Source organism: Hordeum vulgare, chromosome 3H, assembly GCF_904849725.1.
Source record: "Hordeum vulgare subsp. vulgare chromosome 3H, MorexV3_pseudomolecules_assembly, whole genome shotgun sequence".
Taxonomy (NCBI): Eukaryota; Viridiplantae; Streptophyta; class Magnoliopsida; order Poales; family Poaceae; genus Hordeum; species Hordeum vulgare.
Window position 1 is genome coordinate 403540356 of NC_058520.1, and position 24588 is coordinate 403564943.

A 24588-nucleotide genomic window follows, 5' to 3' on the forward strand; every position below is an offset into this window, starting at 1 on the left:
AAACAAGCAACCAACTCAACAAAAACAGAATCTATCAAAAACAGACCAGTCTATAGCAATCTGTATACTTCGTATACTTCTGTACCTCAAAAAATCTGAAAACTTACGACGGCCTGGGAAAAAAGCATATCAACCAAAAGCAAAAAGAATCAACTCAAAAGCTCTTTCTGAATAAAAATGAAAAATCATCTCGTGAGTGAAACGTTTCTGTCTTTTTCCAGCAGGATCAAACAACCATTACCAAGACTAGTCATAAAGGTTTTGCTCGGCTCAAACACAAAAAGAAACACAAAAAACACAATCACAACAGAATTATGAAAGTGTGGGCGCAACAAAACAGAAAGAAAAGGATAAATTCATTGGGTTGCCTCCCAACAAGCGCTATTGTTTAACGCCCTTAGCTAGGCATAAAAGCGATAGAATCACGTATCGTCGTCTTTGGTGCTCAAACCATAAGTGGCCCTCATCATGGATTCACAATCTTATTTTCTTTCTAGGAAAGTGTTCCATGCCCTTCCTTAAAGGAAATTTAAATCTAATATTCCCTTCCTTCATATCGATGATAGCACCGATAGTCCTTAGGAAAGGTCTACCAAGAATAATAGGGCATGTAGGATTGCAATCAATGTCAAGCACAATGAAATCCACGGTACTAATTTCATTACTACTCAAAATTTTAACATCTTCTACTCCACTTTCAATTCTTTTAGCATCAAGATAGATGGACTCCAAATCGTTGGGATACTTTTCAACCAAAGTGGATTCATATCCAGCCCCATAATCATTAGGTTTGACACAAGAAAACAAAGATTCAATGGGAGTCACACCAAGCACTTTAAGATCTTCGTGATTCTCATCACGAGAACACGCCTTTTTAAGCCATTCATGTCTAGCACGAATTTGGGCGGCTCTTTCTTGGCTCTCAATCATGGAAACACGCATAGCTTTCAAAGTTTCATCCATGTTGATTTTGGGAGGAGCACATCTAACTTTCAAAGCATCAACATCACTAGACATTCTATCAACGCTCTTAGCCAAATCATCAATTTTGAGTAGCTTTTCCTCTATGGACACATTGAAAATCTTTTGAGAGTTGATGAACTCTTTGATATTACTCTCTAGATCAGAGGGTAATCTATTGTAATTTCCATGGGTACTGTTGTAGGAGTTGCCAAAGTTATTAGGGGAGTTACTAGGAAAAGGCCTAGGGAACATAGTTTCCTCTAAAAGCATTGTTGTTTCCAAAGTTATTCCTACCCACAAAATTAACGTCCAAGCTAGCGTTGCTACTCTCAATCAAAGAAGACAAGGGCATTTCATTAGGATCCAAAGGAGCACTTCTACTAGCAACCAAATTCATTAACTCATCCATCTTAGCACTCAACGAGTTAATTTCTTCTATAGCGCGTACCTTCTTACTAGTAGGTGACCTTTCAGTGTGCCACTGAGAGTAGTTCGTCATGATATTGTCTAGGAGCTTTGTGGCCTCCCCTAACGTGATTTCCATGAACGTTCCACCTGAGGCGGAGTCCAAGATATTTCTAGAAGCGAAATTCAAGCCAGCGTAAAAGATTTGAATAATCATCCAAAGACTCAAGCCATGAGCAGGACAATTTCTAATCATCAATTTCATTCTCTGCCAAGATTGTGCAACATGTTCATTATCAAGTTGCTTGAAATTCATGATATCATTACGGAGAGAGATGATCTTAGCCGGCGGAAAATACTTGGAAATATAAGCATCTTTGCACTTATCCCAAGAATCGATGCTATTTTTTGGGCAAAGAAGAAAACCAAGTTTTTGCGTGATCTCGCAACGACAAAGGGAAAAGCTTCAATTTAATCACGTCATTATCCACATCTCTCTTCTTTTGCATATCGCAAAGCTCAATGAAGGTATTGAGATGGGATGCGGCATCTTCACTAGGAAGGCCAGAGAATTTCTCTTTCATAACAAGATTCAGCAAAGCGGCATTGATTTCGTATGACTCCGCACTAGTGGCGGGAGCAATCGGAGTACTAATAAAATCATTATTATTAGTATTCGAGAAGTCACAAAGTTTGGTGTTTTCATTCATGGTGACTTCAGCAGGCATGCAAATACACAAGCAAACAAAAAGCAGGCGAGAAAAAGGGCGAACGAAAATGGCGAACGAAAAAGTCAAACGAAAAAGGCAAATTGGTGAAGTGGTGGAGAGGAAAACGAGAGGCAACTGGCAAACAAAGTAAATGCAAGAGATGAGTTTGTGACACCTACTTGGATGAGTTCTTGACTTGATCTTCCTCCCCGGCAACGGCGCCAGAAATTCTTCTGCTACGGCAACAAAAGTTCTTCCCCGGCAGTGGTACCATAGATCCTTTTATCGTCTCTTGGGCTTGCGTTGGTTCATCCCTTGAAGAGGAAAGGGTGATGCAGCACAGGAGAAGTAAGTATTTCCCGCAGTTTGAGAACCAAGGTATCAATCTAGTAGGAGAATCTCGTCAAGTCTAGAGTACGTGCGCAAACACAAAAGAGCTTGCACCCAACGCTATAAAGGGGTTGTCAAACCCTTCAAGATTGTTTGCAAAGTGAGATCTGAAGGCGGAAAGTGCAACGAAGTAAAAAGTGTAAGGCTGAAAATATGGTGTGGAGTAGACCCGGGGGCCATAGTGTTCACTAGAGGCTTCTCTCAAAATAGCAAATATCACGGTGGGTGAACAAATTACTGTCGAGCAATTGATAGAACCGCACAAAGTCATGACGATATCTAAGGCAATGATCATACATATAGGCATCACGTCCAAGACAAGTAGACCGATACTTTCTGCATCTACTACTATTACTCCACACATCGACTGCTATCCAGCATGCATCTAGTGTATTGAGTTCATGACGAACAGAGTAACGCCTTAAGCAAGATGACATGATGTAGAGGGATAATCTCAAACCAATGATGAAAACCCCATCTTTTTACCCTTGATGGCAACAACACGATGCGTGCCTCGCTACCCCTTCTGTCACTGGGTGAGGTCACCGCACGGTATGAACCCAAAACCAAGCACTTCTCCCATTGCAAGAATCATAGATCTAGTTGGCCAGACAAAACCCACAACTCGAAGAGAATTACAAGGATATGAAATCATGCATAAGAGATACGAGAAGAAACTCAAACAAGATTCATAGATAATCTGATCATAAATCCACAATTCATCGGATCTCGAAAAACACACCGCAAAAGTAGATTACATCGGATAGATCTCCATGAAGATCATGGAGAACTTTGTATTGAAGATCCAAGAGAGAGAACAAGCCATCTAGTTACTAGCTATGGACCCATAGGTCTATGGTGAACTACTCACGCATCATCGAAGAGGTCGTGGTGTTGATGAAGAAGCCCTCCGTGTCCGAATCCCCCCTCCGGTAGGGCACCACAACGTGCCCCAGATGGGATCTTGCGGAGACAGAAGCTTGCGGCAGTGGAAAAGTGATTTCGATGATCTCCTGATTTTTTCGGATTTTTAGGGAATATATAGGCACAACCCCTAGGGCAGAGGGCACCCAGGGGGCCCACAAGCCTCTGGGCCGCGGCCTACCCCCCTGGCCGCAGGGTGGGGGCTTGTGGGGCCCCTGAGGCTCCCCTGCCTTGGCTCTCAAGCTTCCCGATCTTCTTCCGTTACGGAAAAAATCATTTCGGGGATTTTCTTCCGTTTGGACTCTGTTTCAAAATCTCCTCTGAATGGGGTCAAAAACATGGAAAAACCAGGAACTAGCACTTGGCACTGAGTTAATAAGTTAGTCCCCAAAAATATATAAAAGGCATGCAAAACATCCAAAGTTTGACAAGAAAATAGCATGAAACCATAAAAAATTATAGATACGTTGGAGACGTATCAAGTAGTAATACCCACATAAAAGTAACGAAGCAAGATGTTGGGGGATTTCCTATGAGTTGACCTATTTGGAGCATAGAGAGAGATAGCCATCCAGGTACTAACTATGGACCTGTAGGTCTGTGGTAGACTACTCACACATCACCATGGGAGCCGCAAGGTTGATGTAGAGGCCCTCCATGATCTATCCCCCCTCCGACAGGGCACCGGAACAAGGATCAAAATGGGATCACGACGAAACAAAAGCTTGCAGCAGTGGAAAAAGAATTTCGGGTGAGTCTCTGGTGTTTTCCCAACATATTAGGATTTAGAGAGGCGGAGTTAGGGCAACACGCACCGGGAGGTGACTTCCTCAACACAAACTAATATCATTTTTTATCCCAACACAAATACATGGTTGAAAGCATTAACACCTCATCGACGTACCTTGTTTTTATTATAAGTGTTTGATTCACAATTTGCTTGTTGATCCGGTGAAGAGATGGATTTGCCACTTTGACAGAAGCTTGCTAGATACCATTGCTTCAAGGAAATCTTTCTCTCATGGGTTCAATACCGAGGGTCACCTCTGGGGGAAATTGGTGTGGGATACCCTTTCTTGTTCGAGTACCAAATCAATAAAAAGGAGATATCAAGCCTTTTTCTGGCATCGTTGGTGGGGAGGAGTTTAGTATTCCTAGTATTTCTATTTAGAGTTTTATTAAGTTTATTTTAAGTTTTTGTTTTTAATTTTCTATTTTACTTTTAGTTTTATTTTGTTGCAAGTCTTTTTAGTTAAAAAAACAAAAAAATTACTATGGCCGTAATCATGGGAGTTTTGCTACTCCTAGCAACAATTTCATGTGTTCACCAATAGCACAACCTGGTGTTGCAGCTGCACAATATGAGATCATACCGAAACCTATTTTCCATGGTTCAACATGACCAATTTGTAGGCTCTATGTCAGAAGATGTAGGTATGCATTTACATAATTTTGCTGAATTGTGCAACATGACATACATAAAGGATTATGACCCAGATGCTCTGAAACTTCATTTATTTCCTTTCTCTATGAGAGGAAAAGCAAAGGAATGATTTTCATCTATGCGTTAATGCAATATTACTTCTTGGGATGCTTGTTGCAGTAATTTGTTTATCTAAGTTTTGTCCACCTTCAAAAATAATGCAATTACGTTATCAGATTATAGGTTTCAAGCAAGACGAACATGAGCCAATAGTGCTTGCATGGGATAGAATGAAAGAAACTATAAGAAACTGGCCCAATCATGGAATGTATGAGTGGTTAATACTTCATGTGTTTTATAATGGCTTGAATCACATGTAAAAAATATGCTTGATACAACTGCTCGAGGGACAATCATGGGAAAGCCCATTGAAGATATCAAGAAGATGCTAGATGATATACAAGAGAACCATTCCTAATGGCATGTTGAAAGAGCTACCACCAAGAAGGTAAATTCTATAGAAGAAAATAGCTCAGAGTTGACAACCAAGTTTGAAGAATTTATCTCTCTCATGAAAGTTAAAGAGGAGGTAAATGTCAATGCCATCACTAATGAAGATACTAGTGATGTAAAATTTACTGTTCACAATATCTATAATCCTACTTGAAAAATAATGGATATGTCCCTAAACTTCCTTGCCCTAGTAACCGAGGAGCATCCAACAATTATAGTGGAGCTATCGATAGCAATAGAAATACTCTTGAAGAAACTCTTAAAGTTTCATTGCTAGCCAGACTGAGCAGAATGAAAACTTCAAGAATATCTTAAAGAGTCATGATAACTTACTTGGCCAGTTGACCCGCAAGGTTGTTGGACTAACAAATGATGTGCAAATACTTGAAGACAAGTGGCAAACATAGCAGAGAGAAGAACCTTGATTTTGGCTAAGTTTGTAGGTAAACTAGAGCCTAACCCGATTGAAGAAATTAAAATGGTAAGAAGCAATGAAGAGAAAGCTGAGGTGCTTGATACAAGCCATGTGTCACAGTACAACTATACCATTGCAGATTTTCTCAAGATAATATCCATGAAGTATCCACTATCACAGGTAACTAATGATGAGGAATATAATGTCTTTGTTGAATAAGTGGCAGCCAAGGTACGTGAACTTGATGATTTTGCACCTATAATAGAAATTGAGATAGGATTGAACAAATTTAGTGCTTTATTTGATCTAGGGGCAAGTGTTTCCACTATCCCCAAATCTCTTTATGATAGCCTCAATCTTGGTTGTTATGCTAATATTGAGATTATATTGAATATGGTTAACTCTACATTTACTCACGAAGTAGGCATTAAGCGTGGAGCTATTGTTCAGATTAATGATTGCCCTATCATGATTCATCTTGTTATAGTAGATATGCATGAATATCCAATTTCTCATATAATTCTAGGTACACCCTTTCTAAGGACTATCAAAGTTGTGATAAATGTGTTTGAGGGCAATGTTCATTTTGATTTACCACCTAAAGATCCTTTTGTAAGACATTTCCCCGGGGAAAAGAAATTGATGACCTACACAGGAAGTGGCATCATTTTGAATACCGAAAGCAATAGCCTTGATGTTATAGCACCACCTCGATTACAACTATGGTTGAGCTAATTGATCGAAAACAAGCGCCTAGGGGGAGGCAACCCACTCGAATAAAGTAGACAAGTAAGTTTGTATTTTTGTTTCAATAAAAATAGTGATTGAAGTTTCATATGACGAAGTGAGTTTGGAAGAGTTGTTTTAATGAATGATTAGCCTTGAGCAAGATGAAATATATAATGTTTGAACGCCTCTAAATGTGTATATGTATTGCTAGGGAACTAACACCATAGGAAAACATAGGAAAAGAGACATTTTGAAAGAAACAGACCAAAAGAAGACCTATCATGCGACCACAACGATCGTATGGGTGGTCGTTTGACGTGCAGGAGGTTCCAGCGCAAGACAACCACAGACATTAGAGAGGAAGATGGCGTATCAAGCAAACATCCACGCTTGTTTTGGCGGTCATTTTGTTGCTTTGCGGAAAATGGTGAAGAATCTAGATTGTTCAGCGGCGTTCCTAACGGGCAGATGTTCCCGTACGAGCAGTCATTCGATATCTTCGACTAGAGCACAAAATGAACAGAGAAAATGGCATCACTTATAACAGATGTTGGCGTCCATTTCAGCGGTCATTTCATCCCCTAACAAGCACATGTATGTTATCAGGGAGAATGACGACATTTCATACGGGTGCTTGCGCTTGTATGAGCGGTTGTTTCATGTGCCGACGACTCCAATAAGCCCAAGGAAGGAGTTATTTCGCCCCCATCTCCCTCTTTTTTCCCTCTTCTTCCTTCAAACCTCTCCAAACCCTAGGAAAACTTCGCCCGATCTACGGTACTTTTGTCCTTCGATCCCCAAGTTATTTTTGGCTAATCCACGTTCTACGTGCCTAGCATTGCCATGTGTAGGATATGTATGTTTTGATTCAAAAACTTGAGTTTGGCATGGATTTCTTGATGTTTTTAAATGAGTATGATGTTGTGAGTACTATAGGATCATTTTTGTTTAATTTTATTGGACTAAAAAATATTTTTTAGATGTTTAAATATAGATCATCTCGTGTACGTGGTTGTTTGACTTCATCCACCGCACAACACAACAAATTTGAACTCAGGGGATCGTCTTCACCAACAGTGGAGCATGGAAGAAGTTCCACAAGCTCATCACAAGGAAGATCAAAGCTACCAAATGGGCTTATGTGAATTCCCTCGCAAAGTTACGTATAACTCATGATTTTAATTTGCTTTCTTATAACGCCTGGTTGCATCATTTTGCTTATCAGGGATTTGAGACTTATGAACGATTGGCTATTGAGTTTCTTAGTACTCTCTCGCATAATGTTGGTCTTATGCGAAGTGAACAAGAGGAGGAGAGGATCACTTTCCATCTCCTTGATCAAGACTTTGACATCACTGTTGATGAGTTGTGTAACCACTTTGGTTTTGCAAACAATGATGATGATTTTAGATATGTTTATGATTTCATTGACCCACACCCAAGGCCATCATTTTACCAGATGAGTCGTCATGGCTCTAGGAAAAGAGTCACTTGCATTAAAAGTTCTACTATACGGTAGTTCTACTATGTTATCACTAACTCGTTGCAGCCACAAGGAGAAGTTTCTAAGGTGAATGATGTGAACATCCTAGTTCTCGGGAAGTTTCAAACCTGGACGTCGGTTATATGCCTAACTTAGGGGAAATACTTTTGCTACACCTTCCGTCAAGAAAATCTTGCACAAGGAGATATCATGTGTGTGGAGGCGTGATCACCATGTTATCCAACTCCCTTGGTCTCCGCTACAATCATCTCCTCCCCATTGTTGGTAACACTCTTGTTAACATTTGTGTTCTTACTAGCGCTGGTATGGTAGTAGCACCTAATGGCCATCAATGTATCATAATTCCTGGAGCGGCGTACTTTTTACCCACATTTTTGCCTAATCATTTCTCCATCGTGAATGGACAATTACATTACATTGGACAGGCGGGAGATGCAACTTTTGACCAAGAAGGGCCAAAACTAGAACAAGTAGATGAAGAAGAACTCGCCACAGATGAAGAGGAGGAGCAGCCCCAACAAGACTGCAACAATGAGGCGTACCTCACCAACCTTCACGGATCTATCCATGATATGAGCAATCTTGTATCGTCCCTGACATGCATGTGTGCCTACATGAACATGAACTTCTCCAACTGGAGGTAGGAGTGGGCTCCTGACCAACCGCCACAATGATCTCATCGGTTTGGGCTTGCAAAAGCCTAAGCTTAGGGGAGGTTATCACCACTTCTCATCAAGGCGTGGTGGTATTCGAATAAGTTGTAATGAGGTTGTACTTAAGCTCGAGGAGCTTGAAAACACTCGTGTTGGCTTGTTCCAACACATTGCTTTTTATTTTCTCTTTCTTTCTTCTTTTTTCTTTTGCCTTTGCGATTTTTTCGGTTGCAAGCTAGTTTTAAAAACCAAAAAAATAGAATAAGCTTTGCTTTTTCTCTTGTTATTCATTTATCCCCTTGGGGTTCAGTTGCATTTTGTTTTCAGAGGAGTTGATCTATGTGAGACAACGAGGAATGCAAGAGTAAAGAAGATAAGTGTGTAAATTTTCAACCGTGAAGGTATGTCCTATGACCCAAGTCTTTTTCACTTGGATATTTAGAGTAGATGTAGTAGTTGTATGTGTGATATGTGCATATGGGAGTAAGTCTTGATATAGTTGATACAAAGGTGTGCGCACGGGCCTACTAGGCCCATCCAGAGACACCCACTCGGCCCATTTCCGCACCTACCTCTCTCATTCTTATATAAGGGACTCCTAGGTCATTTATAAGGGCCAGCTAATGTACTGACATCTATGGTTGTTGAGCTTAACTCCATTTACTATCCTCCTCCCATGGAGATGTCCTCCATGTGAGAAGATCCATAGTGATGCCAACGCCCCTCTTGTAGGGAAGACTATCTGTTACGTGTATCCTTTTGTTGTCTTTGGATCTACGTATCTCTTGTGTTAATATGGATCTAGTGGATGTGTGATTGGAGATTGTTCTTGAGTTCTTGTGTTTCTCTTGGGTTTCTCCCTTTCCCCCTCCAAGTGTGAAAAGATTGGCACCCACAGGTATGCCCCGTATCAAGGGCTATCTAGACATATCGATCATAAGCGAATTAAAACCTTCTCGTTATTTCGGTTTAAATAACTAAGTTCCTTATTCTTCGGATTTCTCTCTATGTTACTCGAGGACGGTCAATTTTAAGCTTGGGCGAGTTGATGAATGATATGTTTACACTCATTTCAACCTCGTTTAAGCCGAGATATTTCATTAATAGAGAGATCGATATTTGCTCCAATATTGCCACTAATGACTAATGAATGCAAATGATTCCACAAATCCTCTCTTTAATATATTTCCACACGGAATGGGCTTAAAACGGAAGAAATCACGTGTGGGAATGGAAAGGAAGGAAATGGAGGAAGAATCAATCACCAGGAGGCCTCAAAGGCCATCCAGAGCGAAAGATGGTATTCCATGCGAGCGCACACGCTCACATGAGCGGTTGTTTGGCTTGGAAACAGAGCAGGTCGTCCACCTCAACAAATTTTATAAAGCGGGCCCCATCGAAATGTCAACAGAACAATGTCAAGCATAGCAAGAACCTCTTCATCATCTTCATCATCCGCAAACCCTAGCCACCGCCATTTTTATCTTCATAGCCATCTCCGCCACCATAGTGCTCTCTCATATATTTCGTACTTGTAATCATGCATCACACAAGGCATCCATTGTAAGACATATTGCAATCAATCAATCCCAATATGTGTTCTTCATTGTTTCCTTATCACAATCTGATCTCCACGTGTGAGTAGTCGGTAAGGTATGGGGTGAGGCCTGAGTCTTCCAACCCCAGGTATTTGTTGAGGGGGTCAATGGAAGTCCTTGACAAGTCTCGTATGTGTGAAATGAAGTTGTTTCGTGAAGTGTCTCTTGTCTTGTCCACGATCTTCATCCCTGGAGGTACCTAGTATCATGGAGATCGAGCACCGATAAGGCTAGGATCAAGGAGACCATGAAGTGTTATATCGAACACCGGTGAAAGTGAGGTTTAGTAGGGTAACATGGATCATATCCTTGGGGATTCATGAGGTGTAGCCATTAAACACCCAATGCTTTTGTCTGTTATAATTATCTTATTTATCGGAGCAACCCCGCAAGACAAGTAGGGCCTTTGGTAGGACAACTGACTCTTGATGAAGGACTCGTGCGGGTCAAGTCGTTATTTGGACACATCCCCCACTCCGATATGAAGCAAGCACCTCTTGATAGGTGACTTTCCAAGCACAAACTAATATCATTTTTTATCCCCACGCAAATACATGGTTGTAAGCATTAAGACCTCAAACCCATACCTTCTTTTTATTATAAGTGTTTGAATCACAATTTGCTTGTTGGTCCTTAAAAAGATGGTTCTGACACTTTGGCAAAAGCTTACAAAAGACCATTGCTTCAAGGGAATCTTCCTCTCGTGGGTTCGATACCTAGGTTAACCTGTGGGAAAATAGGTGTGGCATACCCTTTCTTATTCTAATACCGGATCAATAAAAAAGATATATCAACGGCCCGGCTCCGCCACCGGGGACGCTGCTCCCCGCGGAGCCGGAGTTGGCATCCCCTCCGTGTCTTCGCCGTACAATCGCGGTGTCCAAATTGGACGTTGAGTGAAGGAAGAGCACCTCTCAACGCCGCCCCAGTACGTGAAGGAGGAGCTCCTCTCTCTGCTACCCCGAGGTGTCGAGGAGGAAGAACGCCGCTCGCCGCCGCCCATACCCAATGTGACGACAGCGAAGGCGCGCGGTCGCATTCTCTACTACCTCGACGACGGCTGGGATTGCGGTAGTTGTTCGTTGTCCCGAAGCGCCTTGATGACGCATGAGTACACCGACACGGAAAGCCCGGCGGGACACGCGCAATGCGGCGCGCGAGTCCAAGTTTGTGGACTCCGACGTCCCGCCGCCACACATCGCAGTGGACCCGAACCTGGCGTATGCATGGGCTCTGGACCGCTTTGTGACGACGTCAGAGACGGCCAAGCACCGTCTCCGCCGCCTCGACACGGGAGATGGGCAAGTACGGCTAGGAGTGGACTCTCAGCGAGATCAGCGCCTCCTCCAAGGCCCGCCACCCTCTCCCCCCGCCCACATCGTCAGTTGCCGCGGCCGCACTATGCACATCGCAGGAGGAAGTGGAGAGGATCATCCGCAGGTGTCACGCGCCTGCAGGGAAGCCCTGACGCGACCCGACCACCTTCCGGCCCTCGAAGTCTGACTCCAACACCGGATTGGGTAACGGCCACGGAGAAGGAGACGCCAGCCAGCCTATCATGGCCTACGAGGTTACCGTCAAATATAGCGTAGTTTAGGGTTTTAGTTTTAAGGTTTTCAATTTAGTTCATTGGAACAAAATATCGTTTAGTTGTGTAGAAATTGTCTTTATTTAAATGAACTTGAATTCCTTTCGATTTGTTTGAAAAGTTATTGATATGTATGCGAATAGCATTGAATGTCGGTCTCCCGCTTCGTGTGTGTTGCACCTCCCCCCCATGCGTAAATGGACGCGCAAGAAAAATTGTGGATCACGGTTGAAGATGCCCTAATCTTGTAAATCTTTGGTTAGGAACTTGCAATTGCAACGTCACAGATGCAGTACATCAGCAACTATGATAAAAATGCTCCCCGAGAAGAAGAAGAAGAAAACTACTCTATGATAAAGTGCGTCTGCCTAATCGATGAGAAGGAACAAAATTCCATCGCTTGGGCTCAACCGTGTCCACTGGATTACACCGTTACAAGGACACTTTGTATTGAGGCGAAGCTGAATTAAAGCAAGCAGTAGCAAACCTCTGTATGTTTGCTAGTCTGACATGATTTGAAGCAACATGTCGTTCCAGGCATCGACCGGCCCGGGCAGACACCAGTGGATGCAGTCGTTGGAGAGTACCCGCTTCTCTTCCGGCCAATGCCCGTACCGGCTCGGGTGTCCGTCTGGCCGCAGCAGCATGGCGCCCGTCGTGTCCATGAGCACCATGTCCACTCCCGCCACCGCGGCCGCTTTCTCCGCCTCCCTGAACTCGTCCACCTGCCCCGTGTAGAAGTCGAGGTCCAGGTCACCCATCGTCGTCTCGTTGCTCCGGTACGGCTGCATCCGGCGGCAGTCCCCGCCCTTGTCCCACGACCCTCCCTCGAAGTGAGACATCGGCGAGAGCGTCCGGACGATGACTTTGGCCTTCACGCTGCCGTGATCGTTGATGGCCCGAAGCGCTGTCCGGAACGCCATCCTGTGGGAGTAGCGCAGCGTGAGGTTGCTGGTGATGTTGAGCGCGACGAAGCTGCCGCCGACGAGCTGCCCCCTCTCGTAGAACATGGACTGGCGCGTGAACCAATTGGCCCCCGAGAGGATCATGTAGTCGAACTCGGCCACGCCGGACAACCACCTGCCGTCGGGCTCGTCGAGGTAGAGCTTGAACACACCAGAGTTGTTGTCCGGCTCCTCCGTCCTCACCAGGAAAGGCGACCAGATGATTTTTATGGTGAAGTTGTAGCGCTCGTAGTGCAGTATCTTGATGGGGTCCGTCCTCTCTGTCACCTCCTTCGGCGACGCCACCTGCCACCCAGCGCGCGCCGCCGTGGACATTACTTAGTACCCGAGCAGAGCCACCCATGCAAAATCAATGGCTAAATGATCGATCAGACGGGACATGTTCTACTTCTACGTGACGTACCTTGGACAAGAGGCAGAGTAGGGACTGCATGTGGTTCCTGGCGAGTGAGTCCCCTACGAACGCGAGCGTCTTGTTCCCGACGAGACGGAAGAACTTATCGGCGTCAAACCGCGGGAGGTCGCACCGGCTCGGCTGCCACCGCCACCTCAGGAACTCCAAGTCCGGCCGGCCGTACTTCATGCAGTTCTGGTGCTCCTGGATGTAGGAGCACGTTTCGTTGGTGTAGTGCGGCGGCGTGTCAGCTTCCGGGACCCACTCGCCCCGGAAGATGTCGCACTTGGGGAGGGGCGAGAAGTAGGACCTGTAGTAGGGGAGGCCGGAGTAGCTCAGGTAGGGCACGCTGGTGAAGTAGGACAGAATGATGAGCGCCGAGAGGAACACGGTGGCAGGGACGAAGAGAAGCTTGATGAGCAGAACCATGGTGAGCTGTGGGCGCTAGTCTGACGAGTGTGCACTTAGTGATTCAGAGTACTTAAAAGTGTCCTCACACTTGTTTCGAGGAGTTCATAAATGTTAGGCCCTGTTTGTTTCATAAGTCCTAGGACTTTTTAAGTTCCAATTTATAAGTCATAAGTTCCTACCTGTTTGTTTACACGGACTTATAAGTCAAGTCCCGAGTCCCTACCTGTTTGTTTACAGAGACTTATAAGTTCATGTTGCACCTAATAAAATACACTTGTTCACATAACCCTTGTTCATACAAATGAATTGCAGAATAGTGACAACCGAAATAATAATTGTTCATAACACTTGTTCATACAAACGAATTAACACTTGTTCATAAGAACCAAAATAAGACAGAGTACATAACAACCGAGATAACAGAAATTACAGAAGCGAAGAACACTTCTTCATATCATTGTTGTTTCAAGGACCACAACCCATCAGCGACCCAAGCTCTGAATTGATTCATAGCAGCACTGTCCATCTCATTTGTTGAATCATTTGTTGTAGTCGTTGGCATAGACAATGGTACGTAATTTTCATCTTGATCACACAAGTCGAAATCTATACCGCCGAGTTGGCTTTGTCTAATAAAATTGTGCAGTGCAATGCAAGCCACAATTATTTTGCTTTGTTTCTGCTGTGGATAACTAGGCAAGTGAAACAAAATCCTCCACTTGTTCTTCAGGACTCCAAAACACCTCTCGATGACATTTCTAAGTGAAGAATGGGTGAAATTGAAGTGTTCCTTTTTTCCTCTAGGCATTGTGCCATCACGGTACTCCTGGAAATGATAGGTTAAACCCTTGTATGGTGAAAGATAACCCGGTCTATTTGGGTACCCTGAGTCGACAAGATAGAACTTATTAGGTGGAGGTTTTGGAAACTTGTCACCAAATCTGGATCGGGCATCATTGAAGACCCTCATGTCATGCACTGATCCTGGCCAACCAGCTAGGACAAATGTAAATCTCATATCAAAGTCACACACACACATCACATTCTGACTCTTCTCCTTATGTCTATTCCTATGCTGGGCAGCAGTGGCAACTGGTACCACAACTTGTATGTGTGTACCATCTATTGCACCAATGCAATTATCCATAAACGGTGCATACTTTCTAGATCTTAATTTTAAATGCACAGTCCTGAATTGACGATCTATTGGCCTGATGATGTCTTTTGCAAGCTTGATCAGACATGCCAAAACCTTATCAAACTTCCTTACAATTGTCTCCAATGACCTAACAAATCTGTTTTCTGCTTGTCTTACAGATTGAGGGGAACCTACTATCCATAGAAACAGGCCTAGAGACTCAACTGATGACATTCTTTTAGTGGACTTCAAACCATAGGAATCAACAAGCACACTATGCAATTTCTCAAACACTGGTCTGTGCATTCTAAACATGTTGTAACAGGCCGTTTCGTTGTGTAGTGTTGTCAAAACCCAATCATGCCCAGACTCTATTGGTACTCTTCTAGGTCCTTTGTTACAGTAAGAGTCCAAGTGGTACATACCAATCATGCAGGCCATCTGCATCATTCTTCTCTTTCTTTTTTGGTGCATGAACAACATCAGTGCTTCGTCATCACTGCTGCTCCCATCATCACTGCTTATTCCATCAACACTGTTGTCATCATCCTGAAACATGCAAACATTAGTACAACTTATTCATCATGCACCACCTCTGGAACTTGAAAACATTAGTACGTGCAAATTAAACACTTGAACATGGAATGGTCATTTAACAAGGTCACACAACACAGGTCCATTACATAGTTCTATTAAAAAGGACAATCAAGATAACTAGTACACTAGTACAACTTCTTCCTCATGCACCACCTCTTCAACCAAGTCAGCCTAGCCTCATTAGTTGAAATGTTCTCAAATATGACTCTGTTTGCCTCATCTGCAAAAAGTTGAGTCGCCATGAAGTACTCAACACTTGTTTCTTCTGCACCACATTTAACTGCCAACAATTGACAATGAGTAATGGATTCCTTAGTGTTGTTTGATTTCTTCTCTCTTGCCTTGTCCTTTGCTTCCTGCCTTTTGTTTGCATATTCAGTGATCATGTCAGAAGTGTTATCACTGTTAATAGTATTGATGAGCCATGTCATTAGTTTCACCATTGGGCTCTTGTGTTTCTTTCCTGGGCTTGAAGCTGACTGTTCACCGCCGCTGCTCCCCCTCTTCTTGCTCGTGGTGCTCATTGGACTCTCCTCATTTCCATCATCGGCAACATCATATTCTTCTTCATCATCTTCATCTAAGGGCACATAAGCTGATGATCCATCAACTGCCACACCTTGAAATAGCTCTATTAGCATATCCAAATACTCAGGATTGCCACCCTTGAATTTTCTGACATCTGGTCTCTCCTGCATCATTAGTTAGATAATTAGTACAAGGCTGAATAATGTAAACAAGTGTGAGCAATTCAGATGTAATTTGAAAAATAATGTATGTACCTTAATTATTTTTTTCCACCACTCATTTGATGCGGTTATAGCTCCATCTCCAGTTCGGCCACAACCAGTTTGCTGCCCCAACCACATCCAAGCAGTATAGTAGCTCTTGAGTCTAGCAATGCAATTTTTGAATTGCTTGGTACTATGCAGGAGGCCCACACGCTGATAAATTTTTTTCTTCATGTTATTGTATGCTCTACTTGTCCAAACACCATTCACACAGTGCCCATCCCTAGCTTCCTCACAGGCGATGTTACAAAATAAAGTAATATGCGTGTCTGTCCAATCGGCCTTTGCAATGGTTTTCTAAACAAAAATAACAAGTACGCAATTCAAACATAAATAACAAGTAGACATTTCAAACCAAAAATAACAAGTTCACACAATTAGCTAGCACAAAAAAAGATGAATTTTAACGCTGATACAAAAAAAGAACTATATACACAATTTAAAAAGTTACCTCTCCAAAACCATTGTTGTCATCTTCATCTTCAAAGCCTTCATTCTCGTCGATATCTTCTGAAGACGCAGCAGTTGACGACACACGTTGCTTCCCCACAGTTTTTCCTCTAGTGCCGACAGATGAGGACGCATTGGCTCGACCTACGCCGCGCCCGGTGACCTGCGACACGGTCCTCCCACGGCCTATGACGCCCCCCTCAACGGCAGCTACGGCCGGGGCGACGAACGAACGCAGGTGAGAGCCGGCTCGACCTCCGATGTTCAGAGACCGGCTGCGACCTCCTCCGCCCTGGGGCATGGGCCTACCACGACCAGGTCCGATCGGAGGAAGGCCATGACCAGCCGACTGGTCGAAGAGGAGTTGCTGGTACGAGCCCAATTCCGGGAAATCGTCGACGTTGCTGTTGAGATCCAAGGAACGCCCGAAACCCATTCCCCTCCCGAGATTTCCACCGGCGGATGAGAACTGAGAGAAAAAAGGCATCTGCTCGTCCTCCTCATCAGCCATGGTACGGTCACCTCGGACGCGGGGATCCTCATCAGCCATGGCGCGGTAACCTGCAGTCAATATCATCATCAGCCTAATTGTCAACAGCAAACTAGAAATATTATCATGTGCAAGAATTGATTATTAACTTGCAATGGATGTATGAGTGAGTGCACCGATCACAGTTTGCTACATGTGTTAGCAAAAATTCAACAGCCCTAATGCAGTACTCGATCAAGCTGAGACGTAGGCAGCATACCAGGATATATATGGGACAATGAATAATTAGATGTGCCAATCAATATAACCAGCCAGCAGAAAATATGAACCTGCAGATGAACTAGCGAACCTGCAGATGAACTAGGGAGACGAGGCGGCGGCCGGGCGGCGTCGGGGCGGGCGGCGGCTGGGCGGGCGGGCGGCGGGGCGGCGGCGTCGGGGCGAGCGGGCGGCGGGGCGGCGTCTGGGCGGGCCGGCGGCCGGGCGGCGACGGGGCGGGCAAGGACGGGGCGGGCGGCGGGCGGCGGGCGGTGCGAGCGTCGAGTCGTCCTGTCCCTGGAGCGATCGGGGCAGGCGGTGCGAGCGTTATGGACCAGAATATAAGTCCCAATAAGCTCCTATTAGAGAGTCTTATTTCATAAGTCCCAATTAACCATAATAAGTCCCAATAAGTCCCTTGTGTTTGGTTTAGGTGGGACTTATAGGGACTTTTTTAAGTCCCAAAACCAATAAGTCCCTGAAAACAAACACCCTACCAGTAACTGAGGTGCAAGACCGTAATGTCATAGTATTATGTTAGAATAATCGTGTATCGACAATAATATATTGCATCTTACTTCATATATATGTGAGGTATTGCAATTTGTGTTCTACAAGACTGGTTATGATGAAAATATATAATGTCCTGGTATTTTCGGGACATATGCCAAGGGATGGCTTAACTCATGGATTGGGCCTGATGGGCACCGACGGCGTCTGCGAGCGGGTTTAGGCGTAACCCACATGAAGCCGATATACCCAGGTTCGGGGTCCTCCGGTGAGGTAAACCCCTAGTCTTGCCTATGCGACTACATGAGAATCACAATACAAGGGTTCTCCTGGAGCTGTTTTGGAGGAGGGACATTGAGCACTGGCTGCCTATCTCGCTACCTCAGTTGTGCTCTACGAGTGCCGCGGGATGAGCGTGTCTAAGCTTGCAATCTGTATGTGCGTGTGAACCTGGCTCTCTCGGTGGGCAGAAGGGAGACTTTATATATAGTGTAGCCATGGGGGTACAGTGACATGGATAACACAGAAGGTGGTGTCCGGCTGCCATTTTCTCCGGCTGGATGCGGGGCCCGCCGGCTGTCGAGTCTTGTCCCGGGGCTCGCCGATCGTGTGCATCAGCGGATGACGTGTCGAGTTGTCAGGGCACGTGCGCGTGGGTGATCATGGCTACAGAGCCACCCCGCCTGGTCGGCGTCAGTGTCGTCTAGGCGCCCCATAGCCTCGCTGACCCAGCCATCATCACGATGTCGTCACGCCGTATGTCAGCGCGTATTGCTGTCGTGATAGGCTCTACATCATGCGTCTTGTCTTGTCTTCGTACGACGGTACGACCTGATGGGACAGGGCAGGCCGTCCGGTTGATGGCGGGCCAGCCGGCCGGCGGAACCCCGCCACTCGGACGGGGTGCATCGAATAGATGGGCCGGCTATCGCTAGTCGGCCGGGTGTGCGTCGGTCGACAGGGCCGACTATCGCCAGCCGGCCATGCGTATGTGGGCCAATGGGTCCGGCTATCGCCATCCGGCCTGGGAGGGGCGGGGGGGGCAGGCGGCCTCCGAATGTCTTGGAGAAAGCTAATCTCCGCCTTTGGTATACCCAGGGTAGTATCCCCATCATCTGATATCATGTGTGCCAACTAAATATTTTGATTGAGACAATACATAACACAATTAAGTGAGAAAAAGATGAGTGAATATCATAATATGATACTATCTAATATTATTGATGTATTAGTGTGTAGGGCACTCTAATAAATAAGATAATAAACCTATAGTACTATATGATGTGGAGGTGGTATCATACACTAATAGCGGATACTAGTACATGATATTGTCCACTTTGACCAGCCTAAGGGAATAGGCGACAACTACGACATATATTCAAATTCAAAGGAAGCACTGCGTGGGAGTTTTTCTTCAAAAAGAAGGGAAGACGTTTACTCTATGCTACCATTGATAACTAGTTTATTTTAGGATCTGTCTAGGGCATATCTAAATGTGTTCCAGTTCTTGCATATTTAAGTGATTCAATTAAACATAAAAAATCATACACATTTTCCCATAAAATCAATGATATTAGGAGTTAGATATGCAACATATAAGGCACATCGCAAAATCTTTTTATTATTGCATCGTGTCAAAATCCAAACAAAATGAAAGAAATACCGTAAAAAATCTCTATAAACTAGGCCATACAATTGGGTTTTTGTTGAAGCTTGCGTAACCATATTAATGACAGTCATCCAAAACCGTCGAACATAGTCCGAGCAACAATCTTTCATTGGCAGCAGTCAAAGGTCATGGACTCATGCGCTTCCGTACATTAGAGACAGGACTACAAACGGATCCAAACGGTAGCTTGTAAATAGTTTGCAAAAAAGAAGAAGAGAGATTGTGTCTTGTTAAAAACATAGTCATTTGTCTATCGTTCCATATAGCTCATATTAAGGCGCATAGCCTCGCCCGCATTTGAATCTTATGTTTCTGATGGATTCCTATCTACCAATTCCCAAACATATTCATAATATTCGCGTAAGTAGTTAGACTAAAAACGACATAGGCCATACGCTAGAGGAGAGAGTCAAATGATCAAGAAATGAACTAAATTTGATTCATTCTTTAAAAAATGTTGATTTGTTTCAAAAAGAATTACCACTTTTCCGTATGAGTTTTGCCAAGTTGTATTGTGTGATTAAAGGAGGGATGGCAATATTACTTTCTCTTCACTCTTCTTTCTTGTTCCTTCGAAGTTACCTGATCTCATGCCTCCTCAAGTGAAACACACTACAGTAGAGAAGGGAGTAGAGCCGGGAGATCCTTGTATATAGAATTCTAGGTCGAGGTTTGTCTTAGAGGGTGTAGTGTACGCCACTAGTTTTCGAGCGGCCTAGATTGGCTAGCCGGTGACTCTCTTATTGATTATGGTGCTCCATAGAGGAGATGTGCACAGAGTGGGAAGCAACTATGAATCCTCTAATAAGCTCGATGTGTCTACCAATTTGAAGGAGCGATCACACTTCCTCCTCGATTTCGGTGGCCTCAATGGTGGAGAAATCAGAGAAAAGGAAAGTTGGGCTATAGTCTCGATGTTTGGGTAATAGTGTTGGAAATATGTCACAGAGGCAATAATAAAATAGTTATTATTATATTTCCTATTTCAAGATAATCTTTTATTATCCATGCTATAATTGCATTGAATGGAAACATAAATACATGTGTGGATATATAGACAAAACAATGTCCGTAGTGAGCCTCTAGTTGACTAGCCTGTTGGTCAAGGATGGTTAAGGTTTCCTAGCCATAGACAAGTGTTGTCACTTGATGACGGGATCACATCATTAGCAGAATGATGTGATGGACAAGACCCAAACTATAAATGTAGCTTATGATCGTGTCATTTTGTTGCTATTGTTTTCTGCATGTCAAGTATACATTCCTATGACCATGAGATCATGTAACTCACTGACACCGGAGGAATGCCTTGTCTGAATCAAACGTCGCAACATTACTGGGTGACTATAAAGGTACTCTATAGGCATCTCCGAAGGTGTCCGTTGAGTTAGCATGGACCAAGACTGGGATTTATCACTCCGTGTGACGTAGAGGTATCTCACGGCCCACTCGGTAATAAAACATCACAAACAAGCCTTGCAAGCAATGTGACTAAAGAGTTAGCCACGGGATCTTGTATTACGGAACGAGTAAAGAGACTTGTCGGTAACGAGATTGAAATAGGTATGGCGATACCAACGAGCAAATCTCGAGCAACTAACATACCGAAGGACAAAGGGAATGATATACGGGATTGTGTGAATCCTTGACATAGAGGTTCAACTGATAAGATCTTCGTAGAATATGTAGGATCCAATATGGACGTCCAGGTTCCGCTATTGGATATTGACCGGAGAGTGTCTCAGTCATGTCTACATAGTTCTCGAACCCGTAGGGTCTGCACACTTAAGGTTCGGTGACGTTTTCGGTATAGTTGAATTATTGATGTTGGTAACTGAATGTTGTTCGGAGTACCGGATGAGATCCTAGATGTTACAAGTGTCTCCGGAATAGTCCAGAAATGAAGATTGATATACAGGATTGTTGCATTTGGCTTCCGGAGAGATTTTGGGCATTATCGGTAAAGTACCGGGAGTGATGAATTGGTTCCGAGGTTTTACGAGGAGGGGCCACCCACCCGGGAGAGAACTAAATAGGCCCATGGGTGGTGCACCAGCCCTTAGTGGGCTTGTGAGGCCAACCTAATAGGCTATTTCGGCTAAGGCAATAATAAAGAAGGAAAAAAAGAAGGAGGTTGACAAGATAGGAAGGAGTCCTCAACCAAACCGAATTGGAGGAGGACTCCTCTGTTGGAAATGTGCCCTAGAGGCAATGATAAAATAGTTATTATTATATTTCCTATTTCAAGATAATCATTTATTATCCATGCTATAATTGTATTGAATGAAAACATAGATACATGTGTGGATACGTAGACAAAACAATGTCCCTAGCAAGCCTCTAGTTGGCTAGCTAGTTGATCAAGTATACTCAAGGTTTTCTGACTATGTGCAAGTGTTGTCACTTGATAACTGGATCAGATCATTAGGAGAATCATGTGATGGACTAGACCCAAACTATGAACGTAGCATATTGATCGTGTCATTTTCTTGCTATTGTTTTCCGCGTGTCAAGTATTTATTCCTATGCACATGAGATCATATAAATCACTGGCACCGGAGGAATACCTTGTGTGTACCAAACGTCGCAACGTAACTGGCTGACTATAAAGGTGCTCTACATGTATCTCCGTAGGTGTCCGTTCAGTTAGTATGGATCAAGACTGGGATTTGTCACTCCGTGTGACGAAGAGGTATCTCGGGTCCCACTCGGTAATACAACATCACACACAAGCCTTGCAAGCAATGTGACTAAGTGTAAGTCACGGGGTCTTGTATTATGGAACGAGTAAAGAGACTTGCCGGTAACGAGATTGAAATAGGTATGCGGATACCGACGATCGAATCTCGGGCAAGTAACATACCCAAGGACAAAGGGAATGACATACGGGATTATATGAATCCTTGGCACTGAGGTTCAACCGATAAGATCTTCGGAGAATATGTAGGATCCAATATGGGAATACAGGTCCTGCTATTGGATATTGACCGAGGAGTGTCTCGGGTCATGTCTACATAGTTCTCGAACTCGCGGGGTCTGCACACTTAAGGTTCAATGATGTTTTGGTATAGGTTAGTTATATGTCTGGTTACCGAATGTTGTTCGGAGTCCCGGATGATATCACGGACGTCACGAAGGTTTCCGGAATGGTCTGGAAATGAAGATTGGTATATAGAATGGTTTCAGTTGGTCATCGAAAAGTTTCGGGCAAGTCCAACAGTGTACCGGGAGTGACGAATGGATTTCGGGTGTTCACCCAGAGGGGCCCACCCACCCTGGGAGTGAGCCTAGTAACCCTAGGGTGGCGCACCAGTCCTTATTGGGCTGGTGGAGCCAGCCCAAGAGGGCTATGGTGCCACAAGTGAACAAACCAAAAGGAAAGGAAAAAATGGAAAGAGGGTGGTGGGAAGGAAGAGGAGGACTCGTCCTTCCCAAACCGAATTGGATGAGGAGTCCTCCTCCCCCTTCGGCCGGCGCACCCTTGGGGCCCTTGTGCCCCAAGGCTAGCCCCTCCCCTCCTCCTATATATATTGGTGGTTTAGGGCTTTTTGAGACACAACTTTGCCACGTGCAACTCAAACCTATACCACGTAGTTTTACCTCTAGATCGGATTTCTGCGGAGCTCGGGCGGAGCCCTGCAGGAGTAGATCATCACCACCACCGGAGCATCGTCACGCTGCCGGAGAAATCATCTACTTCTCTGTCTTGCTTGCTGGATCAAGAAGGCCGAGATCGTCATCGAGTTGTACGTGTACTGAACACGGAGGTGCCGTCCGTTCGGTGCTAGATCGGAACGGATCGTGGGACGACGGTGATTTGAATCACGAAGTTGTACCACTACATCAACCATGTTTCTTAACGCTTCCCGCTTAGCGATCTACAAGGGTACGTAGATCTAATCTCCTCTCGTAGATGTCACCATGATAGGTCTTCGTGTGCATAGGAATTTTTTTGTTTCCCATGCAACGTTCCCTAACATCCTCCCTCCTTGCCTCGGCCGAAGGCTCCTCCTTGGAGTAGGAGGCAAGCCAACTACCCCTTGGTTCCTCCTATATATAGTGGAGGGTTTTATGGTTTTTGCACCTCAAGCCTTTGTGCAGCCCTCTCTCCCTCCACTACTTAGTGACACCTCGTAGCTATATCGGTACGGCACGGCGAAGCCCTACTGGAGTAGCTCCACCGTCATCACCGCCATGTTGTCGTGTTGTCGGAGAATTCAGCCATCTCTTCGTCTCCCTTGCTGGATCAAGAAGGCGGAGATCATCATCGAGTTGTGCGTGTGCTGAACGCGGAGGTGCCGTCCATTCAACGTTAGATCGGGACAGATCGTGGCACGGCGGCGATTTGGATCGCGAAGACGTTCCGCTACATCAACCGCGTTTCTTAACGCTTCTCGCTTAGCGATCTACAAGGGTATGTGGATACGATCTCCCTCTCGTAGATGATCATCACCATGATAGGTCTTCGTGTGCGTAGGAAATTTTTTGTTTCCCATGCAACTTTCCCCAACAAATAGATCATGAACAACAATGACTACACAGGAGTTATATCCTCAGCTATTAGTCTCAAGCAATAGTAGTTCATTCCAATCTTCGAATCTTCATTGTCAAATCTTTGGCCGAAGGGCGACCCATTGTAGCCTTGGTTTCTCCATCTTAATGACACCAACTGCATTTCTTCCTTCCGACCTAGAGCCATAAAGGTAGGTTACACATTCTAAGCTTGGAGTCCCTCAATTCTTCATCTAGTTTCCTCTAGAGCTACCGATTGTGTGGCAGCGGCCCTATCCCAAGTGGTTTAATCCCCAAGAACAATAGTATTGCATATGAGTTTAGGCCTACATATAGAACCGATTGAAATATTTATCGCATGGGATTTTAAAGTCACTGCTATGACTTAATAGAGCTCTTGGTAATTTTCGACCCGTCTACAATTTAAACATATAAAGTACAATGAATATACAAAACTTTGGGAAGGTATGTCACTCAAGCACCAAACCATGGGGCATTGCACACCCCTATGATTAGAACTACAATAGTTTAGGGAAGTCCTAGATACACCTTCTAATTAACTCCCATATGATCGCGGTAGTGGGCAAC

The 24588-nt window shown here is 44.4% G+C and overlaps 2 protein-coding genes across 2 annotated transcripts; both read right to left on the minus strand.

Moving 5' to 3' along the window:
• Positions 1-12055: 12055 nt before the first annotated feature.
• Positions 12056-13667, minus strand: LOC123440047 (protein trichome birefringence-like 21). The gene is made up of 2 exons (XM_045116641.1): positions 13184-13667; positions 12056-13065 (listed from the first exon to the last, which is right to left on the minus strand). The coding sequence occupies exons 1-2, from the start codon at positions 13601-13603 to the stop codon at positions 12316-12318; spliced, it is 1170 nt and encodes a 389-aa protein (XP_044972576.1). The 5' UTR covers positions 13604-13667; the 3' UTR covers positions 12056-12315.
• Positions 13668-14039: 372 nt separating this feature from the next.
• On the minus strand, positions 14040-15392 carry LOC123441799 (protein ALP1-like). The gene has a single exon (XM_045118025.1). It carries the CDS (start codon positions 15279-15281, stop codon positions 14040-14042), a length of 1242 nt encoding a protein of 413 aa, XP_044973960.1. The 5' UTR covers positions 15282-15392.
• Between the last annotated feature and the right edge of the window lie 9196 nt (positions 15393-24588).